The 24,384-nt window shown below is 53.7% G+C and overlaps 3 protein-coding genes across 8 annotated transcripts in view; 1 reads left to right on the top strand and 2 right to left on the bottom strand.

The window, feature by feature from the left end:
* Positions 1-1,098: 1,098 nt before the first annotated feature.
* On the bottom strand, positions 1,099-12,415 carry ISG20 (interferon stimulated exonuclease gene 20). Of its 4 annotated transcripts, none has more exons than XM_074317518.1 (4): positions 12,163-12,415; positions 11,638-11,886; positions 2,306-2,506; positions 1,099-1,326 (listed from the first exon to the last, which is right to left on the bottom strand). In XM_074317518.1, exons 2-4 carry the CDS (start codon positions 11,863-11,865, stop codon positions 1,240-1,242), a joined length of 516 nt encoding a protein of 171 aa, XP_074173619.1. In that variant the 5' UTR covers positions 11,866-11,886; positions 12,163-12,415; the 3' UTR covers positions 1,099-1,239. The 4 variants fall into 4 exon arrangements, with proteins under 4 accessions (XP_074173619.1, XP_019582294.1, XP_074173618.1 ...); XM_019726735.2 differs by having other exon boundaries at positions 11,638-11,889; positions 12,163-12,414; XM_074317517.1 differs by lacking the exon at positions 12,163-12,415 and having other exon boundaries at positions 11,638-11,992.
* A 4,999-nt stretch (positions 12,416-17,414) lies between these two features.
* AEN (apoptosis enhancing nuclease) lies at positions 17,415-24,086 on the bottom strand. 3 transcript variants are annotated; one of them, XM_019726733.2, is made up of 4 exons: positions 23,984-24,086; positions 21,050-21,653; positions 18,546-18,746; positions 17,415-18,036 (listed from the first exon to the last, which is right to left on the bottom strand). In XM_019726733.2, exons 1-4 carry the CDS (start codon positions 24,061-24,063, stop codon positions 17,800-17,802), a joined length of 1,122 nt encoding a protein of 373 aa, XP_019582292.2. In that variant the 5' UTR covers positions 24,064-24,086; the 3' UTR covers positions 17,415-17,799. The 3 variants fall into 3 exon arrangements, with proteins under 3 accessions (XP_019582292.2, XP_074173576.1, XP_019582293.2); XM_074317475.1 differs by having other exon boundaries at positions 22,751-24,037; XM_019726734.2 differs by lacking the exon at positions 23,984-24,086 and adding an exon at positions 22,133-22,681.
* Positions 20,283-24,384, top strand: part of DET1 (DET1 partner of COP1 E3 ubiquitin ligase) — an 80,305-nt gene continuing 76,203 nt past the window's right edge. The window contains exon 1 of the mRNA XM_074317471.1: positions 20,283-20,302. The gene's annotated coding sequence lies outside the window, so the exon portion shown is untranslated. The remainder of the gene's footprint in view (positions 20,303-24,384) is intronic.

The raw sequence follows: 24,384 nt of genomic DNA, 5'->3' as shown, positions 1-24,384 counted from the left end.
AGGGAGACCGCAGGGGGCGAGGCTGAACCAGCAACAGGAGTCCAGCCTGGTGGCCCTCAGTTAGGCAGTGCGCCTCAAATCCTGGTCCTGGGTTACGAGCTGTGTTAGCATTGACGGGGAACTTGGTAGGAATTCAGATTCTGGAGCTCCATACCAGCTCCCTCCACAAGACGTTGATGCAAGGCCAAGTGTGACAACACTGCTTGGGTACTGGGGCTGCTCAAAAAGCACCTGAGTGGTTCAAATGTCCTTAAAACCCCAGCGATTGCTGTTTAGTGGAGCTGAAGTGGGACCCAGGCAGGGGTTAAAATAACTCTGTAGCTAATGAGCAGTCAGCGTCTTGGTTTGGACCCTTCTCCCTGCATACTACCCTCTCCCTTAGAGGGCAGGGTCTCGCAGCAGAGGGAGGCTGCTCTCCCTGGGGTCCCCTGGCCCCTCAGGTGGTCCAGAAACTAACCACCTGTTATTGACATTTGGTGGGTGTGACAGGTGCTGTGATAGGGTCTGTTTATGCAACATCTCCTGAGAATCCTATGAATTGTTAGAATTCCCTGTTTTACAGATGCAGAAACTGAGGCCCAGAGAGCTTAAGTAACTTGTCCTACATCACACAGCTATTCAGTGGCAGAAGTCGGACTCTAACCTAGTTCCCTCTGACTCTAGACTCCACTAGGTCTGCTCCTTCAGTTTACAAATAAGAGGAGGAATGACTCCCTGAAGGTCGCCAGAGGTGGCACCCATCACACTTCTGTACCTTTGCTTCAAATCTCACCATTGCTGTGGCACCAATATCGAGATAGGATGAATGGACCGCTGAGTTGGGTGCCACCCCCAATAAATAGTGCCACTGCTCCACGCATAAAAGCAACTGGAAAAGGGAGGCAGAGGCAGGCCTTATTAAGTCATATGCTTCCTAGATTCCTGGAGCTTCTTCTTGGACCCACAGGATTCAAGATATTAAGGAAATTGACACTTGTGCCCCCCCCCCCCATCACGCCTTTAGTCTGCGTCGCCCTCTCAGCATCACACAGACTGGGTCCCGTTCCCCATTACCCAGCTCAGAGAGAAGAACGGAAAACACAAGGAGAGGACTGATGATGGAGTAGAGAAAATTTAGAGCCATTTTACTACTAAAAATACATTTTCCAAAAGCAAGGGAGTTGCTGTCCTGAGGAGATGAACGCCTTTGGTCCCTGGGGAAGGGGCCGAACAGAGCTGACACCGCCAGGCGGGCAGCCGTCAGCGGGCTCGAAGTCGCCGGGAGATCTGGTACAGCCTCATCGCTGCTCTGGCGTCTTCCACTGAGCTGTGTCCAGACCAGCTGTTCTGCAGACACAGGTACAGAGTGAGACCTGGAGAGGCCGCTGTGATCCCACCCTTCCAGGCTCACACCCTCTCTTCCAGGGCCCCAAGGTGGGTCAGGGGCTAGAGCAGGCCTGGCTTCCCCGTTAGCCCTGGGACCAGGACGCTGAGGCCCGGGCGTGGCACGACACCCAGCATCCTGACAACCGGGCTGTGCCCTCAAGGCGCTTACAATCCGATGACGGATGGGGCACCGCTGTGTGCTGGCACACAGAGAGGGTGGAAGCAGCTCTAACGGCCCTGCTGGGCACCCAGCAATGTGTTCACAAGGCGTTTCTAACGTGCCCCTTGCCCAGTCAGTTGAGAAGGTGTTACTCAGTGAAGCCCGTGCGGGCCCCTCAAGGCTAACAGAGGGGCCCAAACTCAGGCGCGTCCCCTGCTCCGTGTGCTTCCTGCTCCCCAGCCAAGGAGCTGGGGCTCGTCATGTCCGCTCCCGCAACCCTCTCCTGCCCGGCTCCACTCACACTCAGCCGTCGGACTCCATTCAGATCTGGCCCTGCCACCCATCCTTCATCCCTGCCCCCAGGACACCTGCCCCGCTCTCCATCAGACACTCCCCACAGCCTGTGCTGAGGACCCAGTTCGGAGCCACCTCCCCGGAAACGAGTTCCGCAAGCTCAGGGCCTTGTCCACCTGGGGTCCCCGGCATCTGGTCTAGGCTGGCTCAGAATAGGTGTGTAATAAATATCAGCTGACCTGAAAACCCCAACGAAGACACTGCCCCCTCACAGCCGCTCAGAACTAGGGGGACACAGTGCGTCCTTGGGTCCAAATATTGACTCTGGAGCCACTTGGGCAGCAGGGAGACGGGGGTGGGGGTGGGGTTAGAGTCTTGGAGGGGAGGGCCAGGCCCCCCAGAGCAGACCCTCCTAATGATGCCGTGATGGGCTTTCCTGAGGCCGGCTTTTTGGTTCCCAGCCTGGGAGGGGAGGGCGGTCCTCACCTGGATACTCCAGCCAAGGAGACGCTCGCTGAGCACCCGGAGGGAGACGCGCCTGCAGTAGGACAGGTTGGCCTCATGCCACAGCAGCCTGTCGGTAGCCGTGTCGTAGATGTTGTAGCCACTCATGTTCTCTTTCAGTGCTTTGAAGTCGTGTTTCAGGTCATGACCCACCACCAGCTTGCCCTTCAGGAGCTGCAGGATCTGGCCAGGAAGACATGTACCCCACACATCACCCAGGTCCTCGGGTGGGTCTGGGGCAACTTGGTGTTGTCATGGAGCTGCTAGGGAACAGCCCCTCCTCGACTTGCTGTGTGACCTTGGGCAAATCACCATCCCTCTCTGAGCTTCAAACATATCATCCACAAAATGAGAACATGGGACCAAGTCCCTCTTCACATTTAATAGTTTATGCCCATCCCGATTCCTTCAGGGGTTTCGATGTGGAGTAGCAATGTGTGAGATAGTATAAAAATAGATACCGGTCTCTGCCCCCAGTTCCTGACTCAGAGCTCCTGAAACCCTTGGAATTTCTGGGGTGATAGGAGAGTCTTTTGTTCTAATGAGGTGACTCAGTTGGGCTCCTCGATGGGCGCTGGTCACTGGAAAGACCAAGCCAAAACTGGAAGCTTGGTCTTTTTAGTCCTGCGTCCGTGAGAAGGGAGAAGGGCTGAAAAGAGAGCTAATGACCGATCGTGCCTACGCGATGGAACCTCCATAAAATCCCCAAAGTACAGGGTTTGGAGAGTTTCTGGGTTAGTGAACACGTGGAGGTTCTGGGAGAGGGGCCCCCAGACAGGGCATGGAAGCTCCACGCCGCGTCCCACCTACCTGCCCTACGTGCCTCTTCCATCTGTATCCTTTATCGTGTCCCTTTAATAAACTGGCAAATGTGTTTCCCTGAGTTCTGGGAGCTGCTCTAGCAAATTAATCAACCCTGAAGAGGGCTGCTTTGGAACCTCTGATCTATAGCAGATCGGTCAGGAGGACAGGTCATCACCTAGGCTTGTGACTGGTGTCTGAAGTGTGTGTGTGTGTGTGTGTGTGTGTGTGTGTGTGTGTGTGTGTGTGTAGGGGGCAGTCTTGTGGGGCTGAGCCCTTAATCTCCAGGTAGAAAGTGTCAGGATTGAACTGAATGGCAGGACACCCAGCTGCTGTCTGAGAATTACTCATTGGTGTGGGAAAGTCCTACATACAATTGGTGCCCACAAGTGTCAGAAGTGAAGTGTCTGCTAAAGTAAAGGGGATACACAGGAAAGAAAGGCATAGGAGGGAAGAACGGGGCTTTTTCCTTACAGAGGAAGGAAAAACAATCGAGCTTTTCCTTTCCACAATGGCTAGCACCTACTGACTGTATCCCATATGCCAGACATTCACCTAAGTATGTTTCGCGTATTATGTCATTTAATCCTTTCAACAACCCTACTGCGGCAGGCAGAACAATAACCTCCTAAAGGTGCCCGGGCCCTAAACCCAGAATTTGTGAACAGGTTATATGGCAACAGGAAATTAAAGTTGCAGGTGGACTACTTAGGTTGCTAATCTTTTGACCTTAAAATAGGGGTTTTCTGGGTTATCCAGGTAGCCCCATATGACACGAGAGTCCTGATAAGTGGAGGTCAGAGCGATGCAACGCGAGGAATTGACACATGGCTGCTGGCCTTGAAGAAGGAGGGGGCCATGAGTCTGCAATGAGGGTCGGGGAGGACATGGATTGACCCCAGAGCGTCCAGAAGGAATATAGCCCTGTGCACACCGTGACTGCAGCCCAGGGACACCCATGTCGGACTTCTGAACCACAGAACTGTCTGATGGTAAACTAGCGTGGTTTTATACACCATCGAGTTTATGATAATGGTACAGCAGCCACAGAAAGCTAATACAGATGTGAGGGAAAGGGGGTCCGGATTGAACTGAATTTTACAAATGCAGGTGCGTGAGTGAAATACATATGGACATTTGTTTGACCCTCTAGGTTTTAGGGTGACTGGTTGGCACCATTAGCTAACGGGGACAGTCCGCCCATAGGAGAGCCAGCCTTTAAACCCAAGGGGCGGGTTCCAGCGCTGCTTGTCACCACTGCGCTTTGCAGAAATAACAGGCAAGTCTGCTCTGTGCCTGGCAGCCTAGTGGCCAGGCTGCAGGGGGCAACCCTGATAGTGCCCCCAGCCTGGTTCCCCCTCCATTCTCTCCTCCTCTCCCATGGTGGCCTTACAGAGAGCCTGCCTCTGGCCACACGGGCCAATCCCCTTTCTTTACCTTGGCTGCCATTAGACTTGGGGGGGCAAAGGGCCTGAAATAGACTTGGGGAAGCTGCAGGGGCAGCTCATGACTGTCTCAGGCCCCCCTTTGGACAGCTCTTGGTCAGCCTGCCTCTCTTCCTCTGTGCACAGCCAAGGACTGTAGTCTCTGTGGACCAGGGAGGAACCTTCTGGATGGCTAACACCGTTCCGTGTCCTGCTTCTGCTTCTAGTGGCCTCCTGTAACTTTATGGGCCTTCGATATGCTCACCAAGGGTCATTATGACCATTTTACAGAAGAGAAAGCTGAGGCTCAGTGAGGTGAAGTGACTTGTGCGCAGTCACAGCCCTGGAGGCAGAACCTGTCCATCCATCAACAGGCAGTGTCACCGGCCTGCCCTGCCATTCTTGTGATTTTGTGGGACATCCTCTGGACAGAGCCTGTGCTTAGCACAGGGACTGGGGACAGTTCGTGAGACACCAGTGCTTCTCACACTGGTGTCCCCCTGAGTGGTGAGGGCACATGACCTCAGAGCAGTGGCTCCGGGGGAATCCTGTGAGTGGAGGAAAGGGCACCGGCTGGCACGCAGGGAGGGGAAAGCACACGGGGTGGGGGATGGGTATGTCCCCATGGCTGAGGTCACGTGCCTTCTCTTGCTGACATCCTTTATGTTTCTGGACAATGTGGCCTGTTTTCCCCAGCTCACACACAGCCCCGAGGGAACTATCTACCATTCTAGAGACAGCCGCTGTGGTCCCAGACATAAGAGGGCCAAGTCATCGTGGGGTGGATTCCTGGGATACTCATCACTTCCCGAGCCCAGGGGTCTGTATGGGGGGGGGGCCTACATTCAGCACCACAAGAGTCCTCCTGAGACAAATGGAATAAGAGGGGGTGGAGACGCAGAAAAAGAAGAGGAAGTAGGGAAAAGAGGAGTGCGGTCTGTTTCGTGGAGAGTTGCCAACAACCCTTGAGGACAGAGTCCTCGGGAAGGGCAGGGAAAGGCCCCTGGGACTTGCTGTGTGGCCTCAGGGAGGTTAAACACTGACTCTGGGCTTCAGTTCCCCCGTTGTAAGATGAGGGCCTGGAGGTGAGGCAGCCAGGGCTCCCCTGGCTTTCTGAGGCAGGGCTGGGGAGGGGTGGGGGCACCTCTCCAGCCCAAGGAGGGGTGGGGAGGCGACATGGTGATGGCGGGACCTCAAGACTGTGTGACTTGCTGGCTGCTGGACCTGCCCTGACTCAGCATCATGAGGCAGGTGTGTCAAATGCAACAGGTGGAGACTCTCAAAATCCTGGGAAGAACTAGAGACGGGAGAGGGCAAGGGACATTTATCTATCTGCCTTCATCATGCTGGCACTGGGTCAGGTACTTTCCTCACTTCATGAGGAATCAACAAGAGTATTCTCAGTTCTGTTTTACAGAGGAAGGGGCTGGGGATCAGAGAGGTGAAGGGACTTGCCCAGGTCACACAGCTGGTGAACTGAGAGCGGAGATACGCTGTCTGGATCACCCAACCTACTTATTGTTATTATAGTTGTTACCACCAGCTCCTCCTGGTAACCTAGAGACTACATTAGCGTTATTAGTTTCAGATCAGAGAGCACCGCGGGGCCCACCTCAGAACTCAATGAACGTTTCTTGAACCAGGAATACAGAACCTGGAAGGCGGGGCTCATCCTACCGTTTTACCAACAGGGAAAGGGGGCCACAGAGCAGTGTGTACCCATGTCACACAGCAGGAAGTGACAGGCCTAGGTGCAGGGGTCTGCCTGTATAATCTTTGCACTGTGTTTCCCTCTAGTTGTAAGTATTTCCGAGATGTGCCTGATCAAAAGAGTCATTTGGGGCCCTTGTTAAAAATCCAGAGGGCCGGGCCCTACCCCAGACCTATGGAAGCATAATCACCAGGGGAGGGGCATTCACTAGGGTTCCAGGGTATTCTCTGCCTCTGATGAGTTTGGAAATCTCTGCGCTGAAAACTTGTTGAGCCAGTTTAGAACCTGCTGCTCCCATTACGCCTTCATCCATCCATCCTTTCATTAGTTGATGTATCTATGCATTCATTCCTGGCTGCCAGGAAAGGTGGCTGTAAGGGAGTCTAAATACTGTCCTTGTGGAGGCCCAGGTCTCTTACTGTCATGTTCAGGAATGGCCCCGGTCCCCCTCTGTCCTCCTGTCCCCTGCCCCCAGCTTGTGCCTGCTTCCCACAGGGCAGCTGACCCTGGGGGGACCTGGGTGATGAGGTCATCCTTCTGCATCTGGCTGAGCCCCAGAGACACCTGCCCAGTGGTGCAGCCCCGTCAGGCTTTCCAACCGTGGCAAGGACTGCTGCGCTGCTTACAGATGGAATAGCAACCTGTTCACAAGCTGCTGTGGCTTCCTCTGTCTGTGTCTCCCTCTAAGCCACAATGCTTCATGGGATTCAGTTTCCTTGTTTGCAAACTGAACATGCAATTACCTTCCCAGTCTCCATTATGGGGTCGATACTATTCACCAGACTTGGTTAACATCAAAAGAGCATTAAATTACAGAAGTGAGACGCAAGTCATTAAACATTACTGTTAGAAAAAGGAAAAAAGAAAGAAGAGCACTAACCTGCCAGGTGAGAGCCCTGAATCTGAGCGCTAAGTTTTATACCAGATTGCTGTGTGTCCTCAGGCAAGTCGCTGCCCCTCTCTGGACCTCAGTCTCCTCATGGGTTCCCTCTTGTGCTGACAGTTTGACCTGTGGGCTCTCTATAGACCAGAGTTTCTCAGCCTTGGCACGCCTGATACTTCCTTGATGTGTGTGTGGTGGCGGAGTGGCTGTCCTGATGTCACTACAGGCCCCCTGCCCACTTATGGCAGCCAGAAATGTCTCCAGATGTTGCTAAATGTCCCTTGGGGGACAAAAATCCCTCCCCCCACTTGAAGAACCATTGCTCTAGATGAGGATCAGACCTAGAGGTGTCAGAAGATAACAGGCAGTTACTTTACATTATAAAAGTAATGGAACCACATTACAAAAAATAAAAAAGAGAGAAGGGGTGGAGGGGGCCCGCTCATTGTCTCAGTGCCCCATGGCAGCAGTGCTTCTGGGTGAACTTGGGGGCTCAGGGGCTCCCCAACCCTCCTGACTGCCATGGTGGAGGGCTCTCCACAGACGGGACCCACTCACCATTCCCATGGGAGGAAGAGACAGGTAGGTGGGTGGCCTTTGAAAGGTACCAGCATGAAATCAAGGCCTGGTGCATCCTAGACTCACCTGGCCTTGCAGGGTCTGATCAATGGCTGAGAGGCTTCTGCCCTTTGGAGGCCCCCAGCATATCTTGGGGCCCCTGAGCCTGGTCTCTGTCTTTGGGATTAAAACACTACGGGTGGTGAGTGAGATCATGCTGCTTCAGTGTCCTTGTTCCTAAAAACAAATGACAGCTATTTGCTTAGCCCTGGGCCTCAGTTTGCTCATCTGTAAAATGGAGTGATGATACGCATGAACTACCTCCCCGCCTTGTGGTCGGGACAAAGGCAGTGGTGCGTGAAAATGCATGAAAATGTTTAGAACAGCACCTGGTCATGGTGCTGTGCTTCTGCCATCACGCCAGCAGAGCAGAGGGTCCTCCTGAAGGGTACAGAGAGGTTTAGCCACAAGCTGGAGGACACAGCCTCTGGGGGCAGAGCTGGATAGGACCCACGTCCAGTTCAAAGGCTGTGTGCATGCTCGTCCCCCTGTACTGTGCGTGTATGACTGCATCTCCCCAGCAAAGGCCTGCTGAGGGCAGAGGTAGCTTTGTTCATGCAGGTGCCAGGACTCCTGTGTGACAGTAAGGAGGGTGAGAGACTCCCACTGGGGGGTCCTCTTGGGGCAGTGGGGTGGGGACATTATAAAGGACTCCTCTGGCCTGGGCTCTCCACAGTGGTAGCATTTCTAGGGGTAGGGAGAGTAAGGGTTTGGCTGAAGCACAGGTGGGTGACGGCTGAGCTGTGAGAGAAGGCAGGAAAAGTAGGTAGGTCGGGCCTTGGAAGGCTATGAATGATGGGCCAAGGGGACCTTGGGCCGTGGGGAGCCATGGGACGTATTTGAATGGGGGGCTGGGAGGCTGTGGTATGAACCAGGCCCAGGGAACTTTCTCCGGCAGCAGGGTAAGCAGCAGGCAGAACTGAGAGCCCGAGTCTAAGACCACAATTCTAGATGGAGTCCGAGAAGGGACTCTGACGGATCACCTTCTCTCTCCACGGGCACATTAGTGACCATCAGCCATGAACCAGGCACTGAGCTTAGAGCTACAGGCTGTGTCACTGTCCCCAACCTGCACAAGAGCAGGGAGAAGCAGCAATACTCCCCTTTCACTGGTGAGGAAACCGGCTCAGAGAGGGCCCATAACCTGCCGAAGGTCACACAGACCAGGAAGGGACAGAGCAGGAAGTGTGACCCCCCCAGATGTGGTTCCAAAGATCCTCCTGGTCTTTGGATTCCTGCCTCACTCCCCACGTGGCTAAGTGCCTACTCTGGGCAGGTCTCCATGCCACACACGAGAAACCCTGGGCCTGGCATAACCTCCAACTGAGAAACAGAAACTTGCACACCACATCTGGACAAGGACCGAGGTGTCCTGTAGCCAGGCCAGTGCCAAGGTGTCCGGGGAATTGCCTGGGCATGGGAGAAGCGTTTCTTTGCTGCCTCCTGTCCCCTAGTTCCAGGCTCTTCTGCCCTTTTTGCCATTATGATGGGGAGGAAGGCTGGGCAGGAGGAGAAAGGAGGGGTCACGCTATCCATCTGGCTGCTCGGGGGAGTTTGAATATGGGCAGCTCCTCGCAGTGTCCCGTCAGGACCTGAACAGACCCACTTCCTCTTTCTGCTGCTTCCCCTTCTTGGTGACTCTCCTTTGATCTCCTCCGTCCTAACATTTCCTGCTTTCTAGTTATCGGTCTGCCCCGGGTGTCTCAGGCCCTTGTGGCTGCTTCCTAGGGGTTGTGAATCTCCTCCCCGCTGTCATCTCTTCCTCACTTCCATCTCTCCTTCACAGCACCCCCTACTCTAGTTTTCTTGAAACTGGCTTTGATCCTGCCATGCTCTTGCTCAAGAATCGTCAGTGGCTCCCTGTGGCCCACTGAGTTGCATACACAGACTCCTCCCACCCCTTGCAAATACCACCAGCCTCATGGAGTCTTTCCAGAACCACCGTGAGGTCCTGTGCCGCCTCCCCAGGGCACCCCAGGATCCGTTAGTGCACTGCTGTCCAATAGAAATATCACGTGAGCCACACATGTAATTTTCAATCATCGAATAGCCGTATGGTAAACGTTAAAAAGAATAGGTTAATTAGTCTTAATGTGGTTTATTTAACCTAATATATCCAAAATATTACCATTTCAACATGTAGTCGATTCAAAAATGAGAGGTATTTGATGAAAGCTCTAATCAGTTCCAGTGTGTACTTCACACTGACAGCCCACTACAGCCCGACCAGCCACACCGTATTGGGCGCACAGCTCTAGAGGTTTTGAGCCTGAGGTGGAATCCTTCCCCATTCTGTTATCTGAACTTGGGCGAGGTACTTAGTGTCACGGGCTGAATTGTGTCGCCCGCCCCCATGCCCACAAAATTCATTTGTCGAAATCCTAAGCCCTAGTTCCTCAAAACGTGACTTATTTGGAGATAGGCTCTTTGCAGATGTAATTAGTGAAGACGTGGTCATATTGGAGTCGAGGGAGGCCCGTACTCCAAATGATGAGTGTCTTTATAAAAAGGGGACATTGGCACATTGAGACACACACGCAGGTAGAATGCCATGGGAAGGGGAAGGCAGAGATCGGAGTGGTACTTCTACAAGCCAAGGAACACCAAAAATCAGCAGCAGCCACCAGAAGCTAGGAGAGGCCTGGAACAGATTCTCCCTCAGCCCTCAGAAGGGACCAACCCTGCTGACACCTTGATGAAACTTCTGGCCTCCAGAACTAGGAGATAATACACCTCTGTGGTTTAAGCCCCCTAGTTTGCAGTCCTTTGTTACTGGCCATAGCCAACCAATGCACTTAGTTCAGGCGAGCCTCAGTTTTCCTCATCTGTAAGATGGGATTGCAGGGCAAACAATCATGGTAGCTAACACCTTTTGAGTACTTCCATGGGCACTCTCTCCAGGCGCCGTCTCAGTCCTCACAATAATCCTGTGAAACTGCTACTGAGAAACTGGGTACAGAGAGGTGGAGGAGCTTGCCCAAGGTAACTGAGCAGGTAAGGAACCAGCCGGGATTCAAACCTGGGTTAGCTCCTGGGAACGCTCCTGGCAGGCTGTGCGAGTGCTAGCGGGGCATCCAGCCACTGCTCAGTAAATAATACCTATGGTTGTGGCTTTATCTCTAGCACCTGGAGACTGGCACACATGCGGTTTGGGGAGTTGAGGTGAATCCCGATTCTCTGTGTTCTTCTTGGACTTCCCCATGCCCCACCAGCCTAGAAACCAATGAGTTCGCTTGCCCTTCTGAACCTTCTCAGAAGTGACTAATCTGAGGGCCACCTTTAGAGGGGCTGAGTTTGCTTTCTGTTTGGTTAATTCAGAGAAACAGAAAGTTAAACTAGAGAAGAGACCACAACCACCTCAAAGGAAAGACGGGCGGGCAGGGGGGAGCGGGATCTTGGGACCTCCGACTGATGGATGGTCTGCATTAGGTCTGGGCTCAAGCTCTCCCCTCAGCCCAGGGGCCTCTGGTTGGTTCTCAAGGACCAGGAGGGACCCCTGCCAAGGGCCCAGCCCAGTAACGGCTTCTGCCCAGGACCCGCCCCCACAGGGCAGCTTGGGGTAGAGGAAAGAATGGGGAATCCATCCGTCAAATCAGTGTAGGGGATATTACATGGGACTCCGTTTCCCCATCGCAAGACCAGCAAGGGGGACCAGATGCCCTGATGATAGCAAGCCTTCTCAGGGATGTGATACAGATGCCAACAGGTGTCTCCCCACTCTGATGCTCCCCACACAGGGGTGGCAGGGAATCTGACATTGCTGGGGACACAGGTGACAGATCTGGCACCTGGGGAAGGCACCAGGGAAGTGTGTTATGTGTGTGTGGGGTGTCTGCAGCCCCCCCTTGACCTGGCTGGCAAATGGTCCTTCACTCACCTCCAGCCTGGCCACAGCGAAGGGGGTGGCCTGCTCCATGTGCTGACGTGTGATGCCGCTGACACGGGTTCTGTAATTAGTGATCTCCCCTTCCGGCCGGATGAACTTGTCGTAGAGCACGTCTCCGTTAATGTCCACAAGGCTGCAACGAGCCAAGCCGCTCTCCTGGTGGGGCCCCACTCCCACCATCTCACAGTCCATAGCCACCACCTCCATGTTACTTGCCATGTTTCGCTGGGACCCTCAGATCTGCTGGAGAGCAGGTAGTAGGACGGTCATCACTCGAGGGCCAACCGAGGCCCCAGGCCTCTTCAGCCACCACCCAGCCAACCTGTACTCTTTGCCCTGCCCTTTATCGCAGACGCCACCTGGCAAAGGGAAGTTGGCCTCTTGTCACCCCGCCCAGCTTGGCGGTCCCAGGGACTCTGGTCGCGCCTGGCAGCCTCAGGACCAGGAGGCCACCTTCGCTGGCCCGCCACCCTGGAGACATGCATTGAACCCCCCCATCCCGGCTCCCATCCTTACCTGTCTGCTTCCTATGCATGGGGCTCCCGCCTGCCTCTCTGGGGCTGCTTGTCAGCTACTGCAGTTGCTCTGAGCAGTGACTCATCTCTGACTTCAAGCCGGGAATCCTGACCCTGTTTCAGTTTCATGTTCGTTTTCAAGTGAAGTCAGAGCAGGAAGCCGGCACGTGGGCTGGTTGCTCCGTCTCTTTGCACGGCCGGCCGATGGGGAAACTTGGTGGCCTGAGTCAGGACTGACAAAGCTGGCAGGCAACATGTTTGCCTGTCCCCCCTTTACCCCTGTCCTCCACCTCATTGCTCAGATGACGCTGCTGACGTGGAGGGAGTGGATTGCAACATGTCTCATTCCGTTCTCACCCTCCGCCTGTAAAATAAACATCCCCAGGATTGGAGCCTGGGGAATGTCCCACAGCTTCCGGGCCACTACCAATCTGACACTCTGAGGGTTTTTATGGGGCAAAGGATCTGGCTCTTGGGACATGGAGGCTATTCATTGGGAAGGGCAGAAAGCTGAGATGCGAGGGGCACTAGCCCCCCACCCATCCCAGCTTGGGAAGGCAAGGAAGGAGTGAGGAGGTCCTTACAGTCTCCATTGGTTCAGGGCGCCTCAGAAACAGCCATCTGTCTGTCCTCGGTGGGCTCTGGGAAAGGACAAGCAGGCCTGGAGGGACCACCCCACCAGCCTGGCATATTTCCTGTTAGTTACTCTCTCCCTCTTAGAACAATGCCTGGCACGTAGGAAGCACTCAACATTTGGTGAATAAATGAAATGAGTTACAAGTGGGGCAAACATAGAATCAGCTCCCCGTGAGGAGATTGTCCATCATACACTGTGGTGAGATTCAACCATGAGTCGAGAGCCCCCCATTTTGGCTCCTACCCCACATCCATTCAGAATAAGCACGGAGACGTGGGATCTGATTGTCCCCAGTGGTCACAAAGATTTGAGGCTTGGAAAGGAATTTCCCGAGATCCATGGTGTTTTCACCCAGAGACGTCCACCCCGGACAGCCAACTTGAACAGACCTCAAAAATAAAACCCGACACTGAACTATGTCTAAATGATGAGGCATCGTTACTCTTTGCTGTTCAGTTGGTTCAAATGTGAGGTATGAGATTGTTTTGCGGTTCCTATCCTGAATGAGCAACTTTTGCTTGAATTCAGACTCTTTGGGGACTTCCTGTATCTCAACGGCGTCAACGATTGTTACCCTGATTTAGGGGGAAATGAAGCTAAATATCCATTACTTTACGTAAAGTGAATGTGCATTGAAAAAGTAACCCCCTAAAGCTCTAGTTGGAGGTTTCTGTTTCTGTCATCTCTGCAGGAACAGCTGGTGATCCACACACATTAGCATCCCCCCACCTTAGGTCACACTTTCACCCGACTTGCTTCCTGGGTCTCAGGCAGCACATAACCCTCCCCTCCAGTTCTTGTCCCCAGGGGCCCTGAGCCTGCTCTGTGCTGGGCTCCAAATCTACAGCTTTAAGCTTTCCCTGCTTTTCTCCTTTGCTTCGTGACTTTCCTAGACGGCTCCCAGTCTTCTTCCCACCTCCATCTTCATGCCCTTCTCAACTGTCCTTCAAATTTGAACAGGTTGTTTCCCAAAACCTCATCTTTTGCACTGTTTGTCACAAGCTCTTTGCTCAAGAACCTAGTGATTTCCTGTTGTCAAAAAAAACCTAACCTCTACTTCCTGTGCAGTTTCCAAGACCCTCCTTTCCTCTGTCCCACGGGACTTTCCAATCCCATCCTAAATTCAAGGCCTTTGTGTATTCACATGGTGACTCCTCTCCAACCATCACGGGTCCTCCCTGCCTCCTTCAGAATGACTGGGTCATTTCTTAATTCATATTCACTGAGTGCTGGGCCCTGGGGCGCGAGGGGTAGGATTAGGTCTCTGCCTTCAGGTAGAAGTGACAGGTTTTGAATTCTAGCTCAGCTGTCTTCCCACCTCGGCTGGGCACGTACTACTAAAACGTGTATGTGAATTTCTAAATTATGTACGGCAGGTGGAACTATCTGAAACAGTCAAATATCAGCAATTTCATGTGGTTCAACGTAATGCTATGTCGAATTGCGCTAATGGAATACATTTTAAAAACACATAGAAAAGTTAGAAAATGTGTACCAATAAGCATGTACAGACGCTCAATCTCACTAATCAATAGGGAAATGCAAATCAAACCCACAATGAGATACCTCCTCACACCCATTAGGATGCCAACCAACCCACCCCACCCCCGCACCCCAAAATATCTAGTGTCGATGAGGATGTGAAGAAGTTGGAGCCCTGTTTGGGTGCTGGTGGGAATGTAAACTGGTGCAGCCACTATGGGAAACGGTAGAGCAGTTCCTCAAAAAAAAATTAAACAGAATTACCATGATACAGGAATTCTACTTCTGGGTATCCAGTAGTTGCCCCCGACACACTTATTCTGGGGGACACGTTCTAAGACCCCCAGTGGGTGCCTGAAACCGTGGATACGACTGAGCCCTAGTCCACTTCCACCTCGGCAGACGCAGCATCTCCAGTAATCTTTACATTTTTCCGTCCAAACCTATTCCTGAATCTCTGTAACCACCCCTTACTTGCAGTAAAAGGCCCGGTGTCACTTGTGTCAGGGGGTCCATTGCTGAAATCCTCGTCTCAATGTTTTCTGGCACAGCACATTGCCGTCAGTGGAAACACATTTTCTTTTCATGTCTTCCAGCCACAAATTTAATGCCTTTTCCATCTTCACTACCACTTATCACGCACTGGCTGTAACTTAGTTTGAGGTGTGACAGCAAAACTAACATGGATTTCTTTTTCCTTCTTCACAATTTGGAAGATTGGATGGATTCATTCTTACCATAGAGCTTAGCAACCTCACCGTACATTTTTTTTTCTTTCCCTATTAGGTTCAGAACTTTTACCATTTCACTTAAAGGAAGCACTTTATGGCTTCCCTTTGGCATGCGATTTGGGGTCACTGTTAAGTAAAATCAGGGTTATTTGATCATAAGTACTGTATAACGTGAGTTGATCTAATAATTGAGACAGCTGACCACTTGACTAATGGGGTGGGGAACATAAGACAGGGTGGAGGTGCCGGGTAGGATGGAGCAAGACAGCGTGAGATTTCATCACATTATTCAGAATGGTGTGTAATTTAAAACTTATGAATTATTTCTGGAATTTCCTATTTAATATTTTTGGACTGCCGTTGAAAGTGGGTGAATGAAACTGTGGAATAAGGGGGGACTTCCCCAAAAGAATTGAAAGCAGGGTCCAAAAGAAATATTTGCACACCCATGTTCATACCAGCATTATTCACAATAGCCAAGAAGGGGAAGCTATCCTAGTGTCCAAGGGACGAATAAACAACATGTGGCATATACACCCAAATGAGTGTTATTCGGGCTTAAAACGGAAACTCTGAAACATACTACAGCATGGATGAACTTGGAGGACGTTATGCTAAGTGAAATAAGCCAGTCACAAGAAGACAAATATTGTAGGATTCCACTTATAAGAGGTATCTAGTCAAATTCACAGAAACAGGAAGTAGAATTGTGGTCACCAGGGGCTAAAGGGAGGAGGGAATGGGGAGTTATTGTTTAATGAGTGTAGTTTCAGTTTTACAAGATGAAAAAGCTCTGGAGAGCAATGTGAATGTACTTAACCCTACTGAACTCTACAGTTAAAAATGGTTAAGATGAGAAATTTATGTTGTGTATTTTACAATTAAAAAAAAATTTAAGATAAAAAACATGTGCATAGCTTTAGGGAAAAACAAGTTAAATAAATGTGTGCTCTATAACAGGGCAGTTACAAAATGTTAAAAATAAACTATGTAAATTCTGTAGCTAATATTTTCTCGCCACCTCCCAAAGCGTCATCTTGAAAGCCACCTACCTCAAAGGCCAAAGTACCCGGCAAGAATGCATCCCAGCACCCCAATCCCCCCACCAAGCCACCCTCCCACGCTAGCTTGGGGATTTGCAGAAAAGGTTCACTTTTCCAATTGAGTTTTATTCCAGAACAGTCTTATAACAATGCTGATTTAAAACCCAGTACATTTCTGGAATATGAGTAACAGCTCCATCTTCCTTCAACCCACAGGCAAAAGAATCACAGCTACTGCTCAGCTGTGAGTTTGGAGTCAGCTGCAGATTTCTAAAGAATCCAGAACAAAGTCCTGGAGCCGGGCCAGCAGTCGTCCATGACTCAGCCAGCTCCCTACTCTGCAGAAGGGGACAGACTGGTGACAGAACAATCTATGGCCCCGAGCTGGAAGGAGTGTGCTTTCAGTGGGGTCTCTCCCTTCCTGGCCCTGCTGATTTTCTAAGATGGACATGAAAAAATTCACTGTCACCTCCTGCTCACCGCAGAGGGGCCCAGAATGCACATGAATCGTGTGTCCCTGAAGAATGGGGAGAAGCCTCGACCTCCGTGCCTCGTCCTTACCCAGGCCCAATGCCCCACCTGCTGGAAGAGGCAAGCAAAGACAGTCTGCGTGGTCCAAAGCCCCACGACCAGAGGGGCGTGTTCAGGGGTCCCCCTGAAGAGGCTGAAACGAATCCTTCAAGAAAAGCAGCGGCTCCCAGGGCCCAGCGATCACTGTGTCAGGCACTGTACAGGCTGCTAGCATATCGTCCTCCCGACAACCCTATGAGGTAGGTTATGTCATTGTCCCCATTTACCAGGTGAGGGAACAGGCTCAAGAGTAAAGTCACCTACTTGCCTCAGGTCTCAAAGTTATGAACTGAGAAGCAATGATGGGGCTCAAACGTCCATATGGCCTGAGCTCTTGGTTACCCCAATACCCCCAAAACCGCCCCTTAGGAAACAAGAAAAGAGGGGTGGGGATGAAATAACAACAGAATCCTTTTAGAAATTTGGAAAATACACAACCACCATAGTGATTCTCAAAGTGCCGGAGGGGGCACCAGCCTGCGGGCCAGGACACTGCACGACTGCCCAAGCCTCAGCCCCACCAGAAGCGCAGACTGGTCGCCTTGCTCTTAATACAGGTCCCAGAATGCAAACTGCTGTCTTGTTTCTCAGGCTCTGCTTAGGGGAGCCTAGTGCTGCGTGGGCAAGAGAAATGCCAGATTGGGGTCAAAATAACTATGCCAGTCTCCACCCAAATCTTATCCCCTTTCCCTGCTCCTGGGATAGTGGCCGGTGTTCCTGGAGCCAAGCATTCCATGGGACCCTAGCCCAGCCCCTCAGGTAGCCAGGAGAAAAGGGAAGATATTAACTCTAAAGATTCAGGGCATGTTTATTCTGAACGTGACAATGGCTCTGGAGGAAGAGGTAGGTGGTAAAGAAAACAGGAGTTAAGGGAGCTTAACAGCCGCACCCCACCCTTCCCAGGGAGGTCTTATCCCTTTAGATACTGCTGCTTGGGGGTGGGGAAGTGACAGCCTGGGACAGTCTGTTGGCGCAAACCCTACTCCTGTGGGGGTCCTAATAGGTAGCCCACCTGACATTTTTGTGGCATCTGTAAAGTGCCACTAGCAAAACCCCAGGGGTGGGGGTGGGGGTCCGACAACAGCCCTGGAAAGAGGACGATGATCCCAACTCCTCGGACCCTGGGGGAAGCGGGCTGCAGCCTGCCCTGCCCAGGTGACACACCCTCTCCTCCCTCACGCCCTCCTGTCCTGCGTCTGCCCTGTTGCTCCGCTGCTACCCTGGGCCAGGTCCTCAGGCCAGTATTGGTCCTCCATATACTGCGCCATGTCCGTGCTGCTGTCAGGCTCTCTGTCCTCCGGGCGCGTCCAGAAGCTGCCGGCCTCCCGCTGTTCCCATTTCACCTCCACCAGCCGGTAGAGCTCCATGGCCGTCATGGCGTCTTCCACGGACGAGTGCCCGTGCCGGCCCACCTGTGGACGAGAGCCCTGTCAGGCCTGGCAAGACGCCCGTCACGCCAGCTGTGTGTACAGGCCCAAGAACATGAACTCTCAGAGGAAGGGTGCGTGGCTTGGTACCGGGAGAAGGGCGTGGGCTTTTGTCAGACAGAAAGGCGGTGGAATCTCAGCCGCAGCACAAGCCACGGAGCTGCCCTAAGCCCTTTCCTCAACTGTAAAACAAAGGCTGGAGGAGCAGACGGAACCGTGACTGTGAAACACAGAAAGAGCAGGCATTCCCTGCTGGCCCTGAGAGCCTGGGAGCACACGGGGGACATCCTGGAGAGATCACCCGGGACAGTGTACCCACTGGGGACAAAGGACGCTGCAGAGAAACCCAGGGCGGCATGTACACGCGGGAGACCCCTGCTTGATCAAGGTCCCCAAGACCTGGACTGGACTGGGTTGGGAGGAATGACAAGGGGTCGCAGGCACGGCCCACGACCCACAGCCCACGACCCACGGCCCGTCCGCGGCTCACACACCTGGATCCTCTTGTGCAGCAGCTGCAGGGCCAGCTCCTTGAGAGAGACCCGCGCCCGGGTATGGAGGCCGGGCTGGCTGAGGAGGTTGGGGACGGAAGTGGTGTCCCGGGTCTGGCTCCGAGGGTGGACGTACTTGAGAGCCCGGAAGTCATTGTGCAGGGCGTGCCCCACCACCACCTTGCCCTTCAGGAGCTTGAGGATCTGTGAGCAAAGACGGGAGTCAGGAAGGCCCCACAGGCGGGCTGGTGCGGCGGGGTCCGGGGGTACACAGATCCCTCTGGAGGGAGGCACGCGGAGCGGGGAGACCGCGAGCTCCAGCCAACCACCCCGCCCAAGGTGGAATCCAGACCCTTCTACCGGCTACTTAAGGGAAGCACAGGCAGAGCCTGTAAAACAGGGCTGCTGCCAGCAACGGCCACGGCGGCTGTGAGCAGAGACTGGGGGGGGGGAGTCCCCATACTCCATACCAGCCTCTTCTCGCAGCCTCAAGACCTCAGCAGCCCTCCCGTCCCACCCACCTCTTCCTCCATCTCCTCTCATGGCAGGTCCCAGCTCACAGGTCAGGAGGCCACCCCAGGACCCCCATCCACACGTTTTCTCCTGCAGGGGACTCATTGCACTTTCTAAGCACACAGTTAGCTCTGGCCTGGTCCATCCACCCACTACGGTCAGCTCACTGTAAACACGCAGGGACCGCGTTTGACTTCACTGACGATACTCAATGGAAACTCAGCACACAGGCCGGTCACTGGGTGTAGTCCGCTGAGCGGTGCCTGGCCCTGGAGACACCCCAGACACGGCCCCCCACACAGTCCATCTTCAGGATTGTTTCTGCACCTCTGCTATGCAGGACCCTACTTCTCAGCCTCTAAGCTTGCTGCCTTGCTCAGCCCTGACCATCTGTCTGATGTGTACCTCTCTTCTCTGTCTTCCACCCTCCTTAGGCCCCAGCGAGGCCACGTCCACGGGCCTGCAAACCCACCAGCCCCCGTTGCTGGGCTTGGCTCTCCTTATCACCAGCTGCTGGCCTCCCACAGTCTGCCTCTGCTGGCAACGTATGTTTATCGCTCAACTCAGCTTTCACAGCGGGTGGATAGGGAGCATTTACTTTAGTGGGAGGGCCGTGCCACCACTCTAGTGAGACCCCACTCCCCCCAACCAGCCATTTGGTGGGAAAGGATCGAGCGTGCTGCACACTGGCTCAGAGTCTGGGCAGACAAGTGCTTCTTCTCTTGGGGTCACCATCAACCAGGCTGAAGTCAGACCAAGGAGCTAAGGGTTCACCACACGCCTTCCTTCCTGTTGTTTCTATTTCTGATCAGCCTGCTTGATAAACAAGCTGCAAATCTTGTGAGAGAAATGCTTAGGCTGTATCGTACGTGGAAAAGGAAGACACAAGACACTAGTAGTTCCCCAAATTTAGTAGCATTCTAGTAGTTCCCCAAATTTACCTAACCCCAGGAATCACACAGAAAGGTGAAGTAGTTCTGCTATAACGTTCATTTGGAAAAGGCAAAATGTTCCAACATGTTTGATATATTAGAACATAATTTGAGAATAACACATGATTTCGCCCTTGACAAACGCTAAGTGAACGCACAAAACGCACAGCCCTCAGAAACCTTCCAGCGAGCTCAATTCAGCCACCCACACCTGGCCTCCCCACTTTCTGATTTCAGGTAACAGTCCTTGGACCACTCCAGGGATCGCAAGTCCTGACATCTACCTCCGCAAGGAAACTCCAGGTCTTTTTCAAGGTAAAGTGCCATCCTTGTTGGTATATTTACGTATTTCTTAACCACTTAACACGTGCAAAATTGTGTTACCATTGTTATTAGGTTTCCATCTTTTCATTTTCGCGGTGTCACTGATGATGTTTTTTTGTGTTGTGTCCCTAACCCCATTTTCCCCATAAGCTCTAAAGTTTTTATAGCAGAAGTTTGCACAGTGTGAGATTTTTAGGGATGCACACATCAGAGCCCCCCTGGGCGCCTAGACACCAACGGGATCAGAGGGATCGGGGGACAAAGACCCAAGATTGTTAATAAAGCTTTCAGTGTTTCTTCTGCTCAAGCATGGCTGGGAATTTCTGGCACATTAGTGTGGCCCTGCTAATGAATTTGTTTTCAAAGCGCTGAAGAATTAACCTAAGGAAATACACCAAAACATCAACACCTGAAGGGGATAGCACTGTGGGCCTTACAAATTTCACACCGATGTGTTATATTTTATAACAGAAAAGAAAATGTAAAATGCACGCTGTGTCATACCCCGCCGTTGGCACCGTCTTTCCACAAACACGATCACGTATGACACCCGGCCATGCTTACGTGCAGGTAGGTCAGGATGTGTACTCACCCGTCTGTGAGAAGGAACCCACTGTTGGGAGGAGTTAAGTAACTTTGCCAAGGTCTCTCGCTGCCAGTGGCAGTGGTGGCACAAACCCAGGGCTGCTCTTCGCACGCCATCACACTAACCCCAATGGGTCCCCAGCCTGCCCTCACCTCTTTCTGGGCCACCTGGAAGGGGATGGCTTTGCGCATGTGCTGCCGAGTGATGCCGCTCCAGCGCGTACGGTAGTCCACGACGGGCATCTCAGGTCGCACGTACTTGTCGTAGAGGACGTCGCCGTGGTAACTCACCACCGAGCAGCGGGCCAGCTCACTCACCCGCCCGCGAGGACCCGTGCCCACCATCTCGCAGTCGATAGCCACACACTTGCTGGGCAGGGGCCCAGTGGATTCCCTGGGGGTGGGCTTTCTGCTGCATGGGGCACTTCCGGTTTCGGCCCGTGGACGCTGCCTCCCACGGCTGGCAGCCTCAGTGCCTGGCGGTGCCTCTAACGACATGGGCGGTGGGGAGGGCCCCGGCTCTGCGGGCGTGCTCAGTAGCCCCTGCTCCTGCAGCAAAGCCTTCCGGGCCATGAACCGCTCGTGCTGTCGGCTCTTCCTCTTGTGCTTTCTCCGAAGTACATCCTTGGCAAGGGGGCTGGCCAGCAAAAGACACAGGTTCTGGGCAGGCTCAGAGGCTTCCCGGGGGACCATCCCAATCTGCTCACCACTCGGGGCAAGGGAGTCCTGCGAGGTAATCTTCCCATGGGCCAGCACCCTGGAGAGAGAACACACAGGGCAGCGAGGGCTGGATGAGGCGTGGGCCAGGCCAGCCCACCCTCCCTCCCTCCTGCAGTGCTTTCCTGCTGGGCCTGTACTTGTCTCAGGCTCCTGGACAGAGTGGAGGACCTCCTTTAATCATAATTGCATTCGTACAGTCAGAACCACATGCAAACCGCCGCTGTAAGTACTTTACATAGACTCACTCAGCCTTCCAACAACCCACAGAAAGTATCCTCATATTACAGGTAAGAGAATGGGGGCAAAGATATTAAGTAACTTGCCCAATTAACAAGAGACCAAAGCTGATATGAGCCCCCAATCCCTGCTATCTGTCAGACTGTGTGTGGGGACTGCAGAGCTGGTGGTGACTGAACTCAGGGAACTCCTGGTTTGGCAGAGAGAGAGGAGTCAGGAACTTGCACGGTTGTGCTAAGGATGGAAGCGATGGACTGAAAGGGCAGGTGCCTGACTTACCTGGCCAGGTACTGGACCAGGCAGATGGCTAGGTTAGGAAAGGCCTGGCAGTGCAGGAGACACTTGAAAGCTTTAAAGGGTTTCAAGAAGGTCTGCCAAGAGCCCAGGAAGGGAAGGGCACCCCGACAGAGAAAATGCAGACACAAAGTCCAGAGGGAAAGCACATCACAGCAGGAGGGCAAGGAGCCTGGTGCAGCAATTAACTGAAAAGCAAGGAGTCAGGAGTGAGAAAGGTGGGCAGTGAGAAAGAATTATTCCTGGAGAGCAGTAAAAGTTTGGGCTTAATCCAGAGATTAACTGGGAACCACCAATCTCCCTAGAGAGTGTTAGAGAGAGGGTGGCAGGATCAGAATCTGAGCCATCGCAGCAAAGATGAAGAGACATGGGAGGGAGAGGGGAGGTCAAGTGCCATGTGCTGATGTGTGGGCCGAGGTGAGGCAGTGACCCATCCTGACTCATCCTCCCTCTGCTTGCTCATCCCTTCCCGGAGAAGGGCCTTCATTATAATCTACTTCATCGTCATATTGCCAAGTCATACGTTAGCCAACAAATACAGAACCTCACTCTGTTTGCCTCAGCCCCGCAGTGGGGACAAGGCCCGAGAAGCGGGAGACTGACCTCTGTGGGGGAGGAGGGCGCTCTCCCTTCTCTGAGAGGGCTGAGGGCCAAGCAGGTCAGCTGAGGCAGGGACTAGGGTCAGTGGCCTCCCGGACCCGCCTGGCAGGGTTTCACAGAAGCCAGAAATAGGCTCCCTGAGAAAAGGTCTCAGTGGCCTTGTGTTTCAAGAGATGAGGGAAGTGCCCTTCTCCTCGCCGGGATCTTGCTGACATGTCAAAACCAACAATTACGTATCAAGGGTACTCTTCCCTCATCCTGGGCCCCCAGATGAGCTGTCAGTCAGTCTAGGGAGAAGTTTCACTCAAATAACACAACTGTTACAGTAAGGACAAACACAAATCTCGCTCCAGCCCGAAACCTGTGTTTTGGGGGATCAGCAGCCACCAGGCCTTCCTGGCGGGGGCCCTGGCCTAAGGGAAGGGTCCCAGCAGCAGACCTCAGAACGATGGCCTCACAAAAGTACAATCGCCAATGGCATCAGGGCCACCACGCTGCTGGCTGATCAGTGGGCAGTTCTAGGCCCTGCTCGGGCACCAAAGAACCAGATCAACTGGACGAGGTGGCCAGTCTCCTCCCCATAAAACAAGCGTTTACTAGAGAGTTGAACTGCGTTAGGGGCTTCCCCAAAGCAGTTCGTTACCAGAAACAATGAAGAGGTCGGTTTAAAACGCCGATTTTCGGACCTACCCCCACACCTGAAGGTCCACTTGGGGGCAGGGGGCCCGAGAATCTGCATTTTAGAGAGCGCGCGACCCCACCCCCAAGCCATGATACTAACTATCGCCCGAATTTGGGAAAACCGCGATGGCTGAAGATCCCCCGGGCTACTAAAAAGTTCGCGGGACAAGGAAGTCCGAGGGAGCCCCGCACGGGCCCCCACCCCAGCCGCCGCCGCCCTCCCGGGAGTGACGCATGGCGGCCTGACCGCTCCCCGGGAGGGACGCGGGCATTGGTCACTCAGTAGCTGCGGCGGTTCCGCCGCCGCCCGCCAGGCCGAGGCCCATGGCCCATCCACGTCCCCTTAGGTCCGAGACCCCCGAGCAGGGCGGGGACGTGGGGCGGGCAGCGCCCTGGGCCCGGCCTGCACACCAGCGGACCAGGCGAGCTGGTCGGCCGGGTCTGGGCGTCCCCGCCACAGGCCGGGGGTGCAGACACACGCGGGACGCCGCGGGAGGGGACACGCCGCGCCAGCCCGCTCGACTCTGCTGTCCCCACAAGGGTCCCCGCGATCACCTGAAGCTCGTGCACGAGACCTCCGGGGCACGAGTCCTCCCGCCCGCACGTGGCGTCCGGGTAGCCTGCACTGCCCACATGTCCGGGCAAGCCCCGCTCTGGCTGCCCGCCTATTGGTTCGCTGAACGGCAGTGCCCGCCTAAACTATCTTCTGATTGGTTCTCTGGGGGAACCTGGCTGTCTGCGGGTAGGCGCGCGGCAGAAGGGGAGGGAATCCCTACAGGGGCGTGGTTTGTGTTTCCAGTCGACCAAGCCAGCGGGAAATTTTAAAGAGACCGAAACGGAGCGTGGCCTCTCGCCCGTGTCGCGCTCCCATATGTGTTCCCTATTAACAATGCACCCCGCTCCCTGGGTCGGGATGTGGGCGCCTATAAATTACGTGCCTCCAAAGGCAGAATGAC

This window comes from Rhinolophus sinicus, linkage group LG13 (assembly GCF_036562045.2).
Source record: "Rhinolophus sinicus isolate RSC01 linkage group LG13, ASM3656204v1, whole genome shotgun sequence".
Lineage (NCBI taxonomy): Eukaryota > Metazoa > Chordata > Mammalia > Chiroptera > Rhinolophidae > Rhinolophus > Rhinolophus sinicus.
The sequence above is the reverse complement of the archived record's forward strand: the minus strand, read 5'-3'. Positions and strand labels throughout refer to the sequence as shown.

What these genes read in the sequence shown, in the direction of transcription:
- AEN (XM_019726733.2), bottom strand. Translation starts at nt 24,063, where the DNA reads ATGTGGGCAGTGCAGGCTACCCGGACGCCACGTGCGGGCGGGAGGACT. An exon ending in GTCTCGTGCACGAGCTTCAG is followed by an intron (nt 21,654 to 23,983) that starts GTGATCGCGGGG and finishes TTCTCTCTCCAG; the next exon opens with GGTGCTGGCCCATGGGAAGA. An exon ending in TGCTGCACAAGAGGATCCAG is followed by an intron (nt 18,037 to 18,545) that starts GTGTGTGAGCCG and finishes TCTCGTCCACAG; the next exon opens with GTGGGCCGGCACGGGCACTC.
- ISG20 (XM_074317518.1), bottom strand. Translation starts at nt 11,865, where the DNA reads ATGGCAAGTAACATGGAGGTGGTGGCTATGGACTGTGAGATGGTGGGA. An exon ending in TCGCTGTGGCCAGGCTGGAG is followed by an intron (nt 2,507 to 11,637) that starts GTGAGTGAAGGA and finishes CTTCCTGGCCAG; the next exon opens with ATCCTGCAGCTCCTGAAGGG. An exon ending in TCCTTGGCTGGAGTATCCAG is followed by an intron (nt 1,327 to 2,305) that starts GTGAGGACCGCC and finishes CTGTGTCTGCAG; the next exon opens with AACAGCTGGTCTGGACACAG.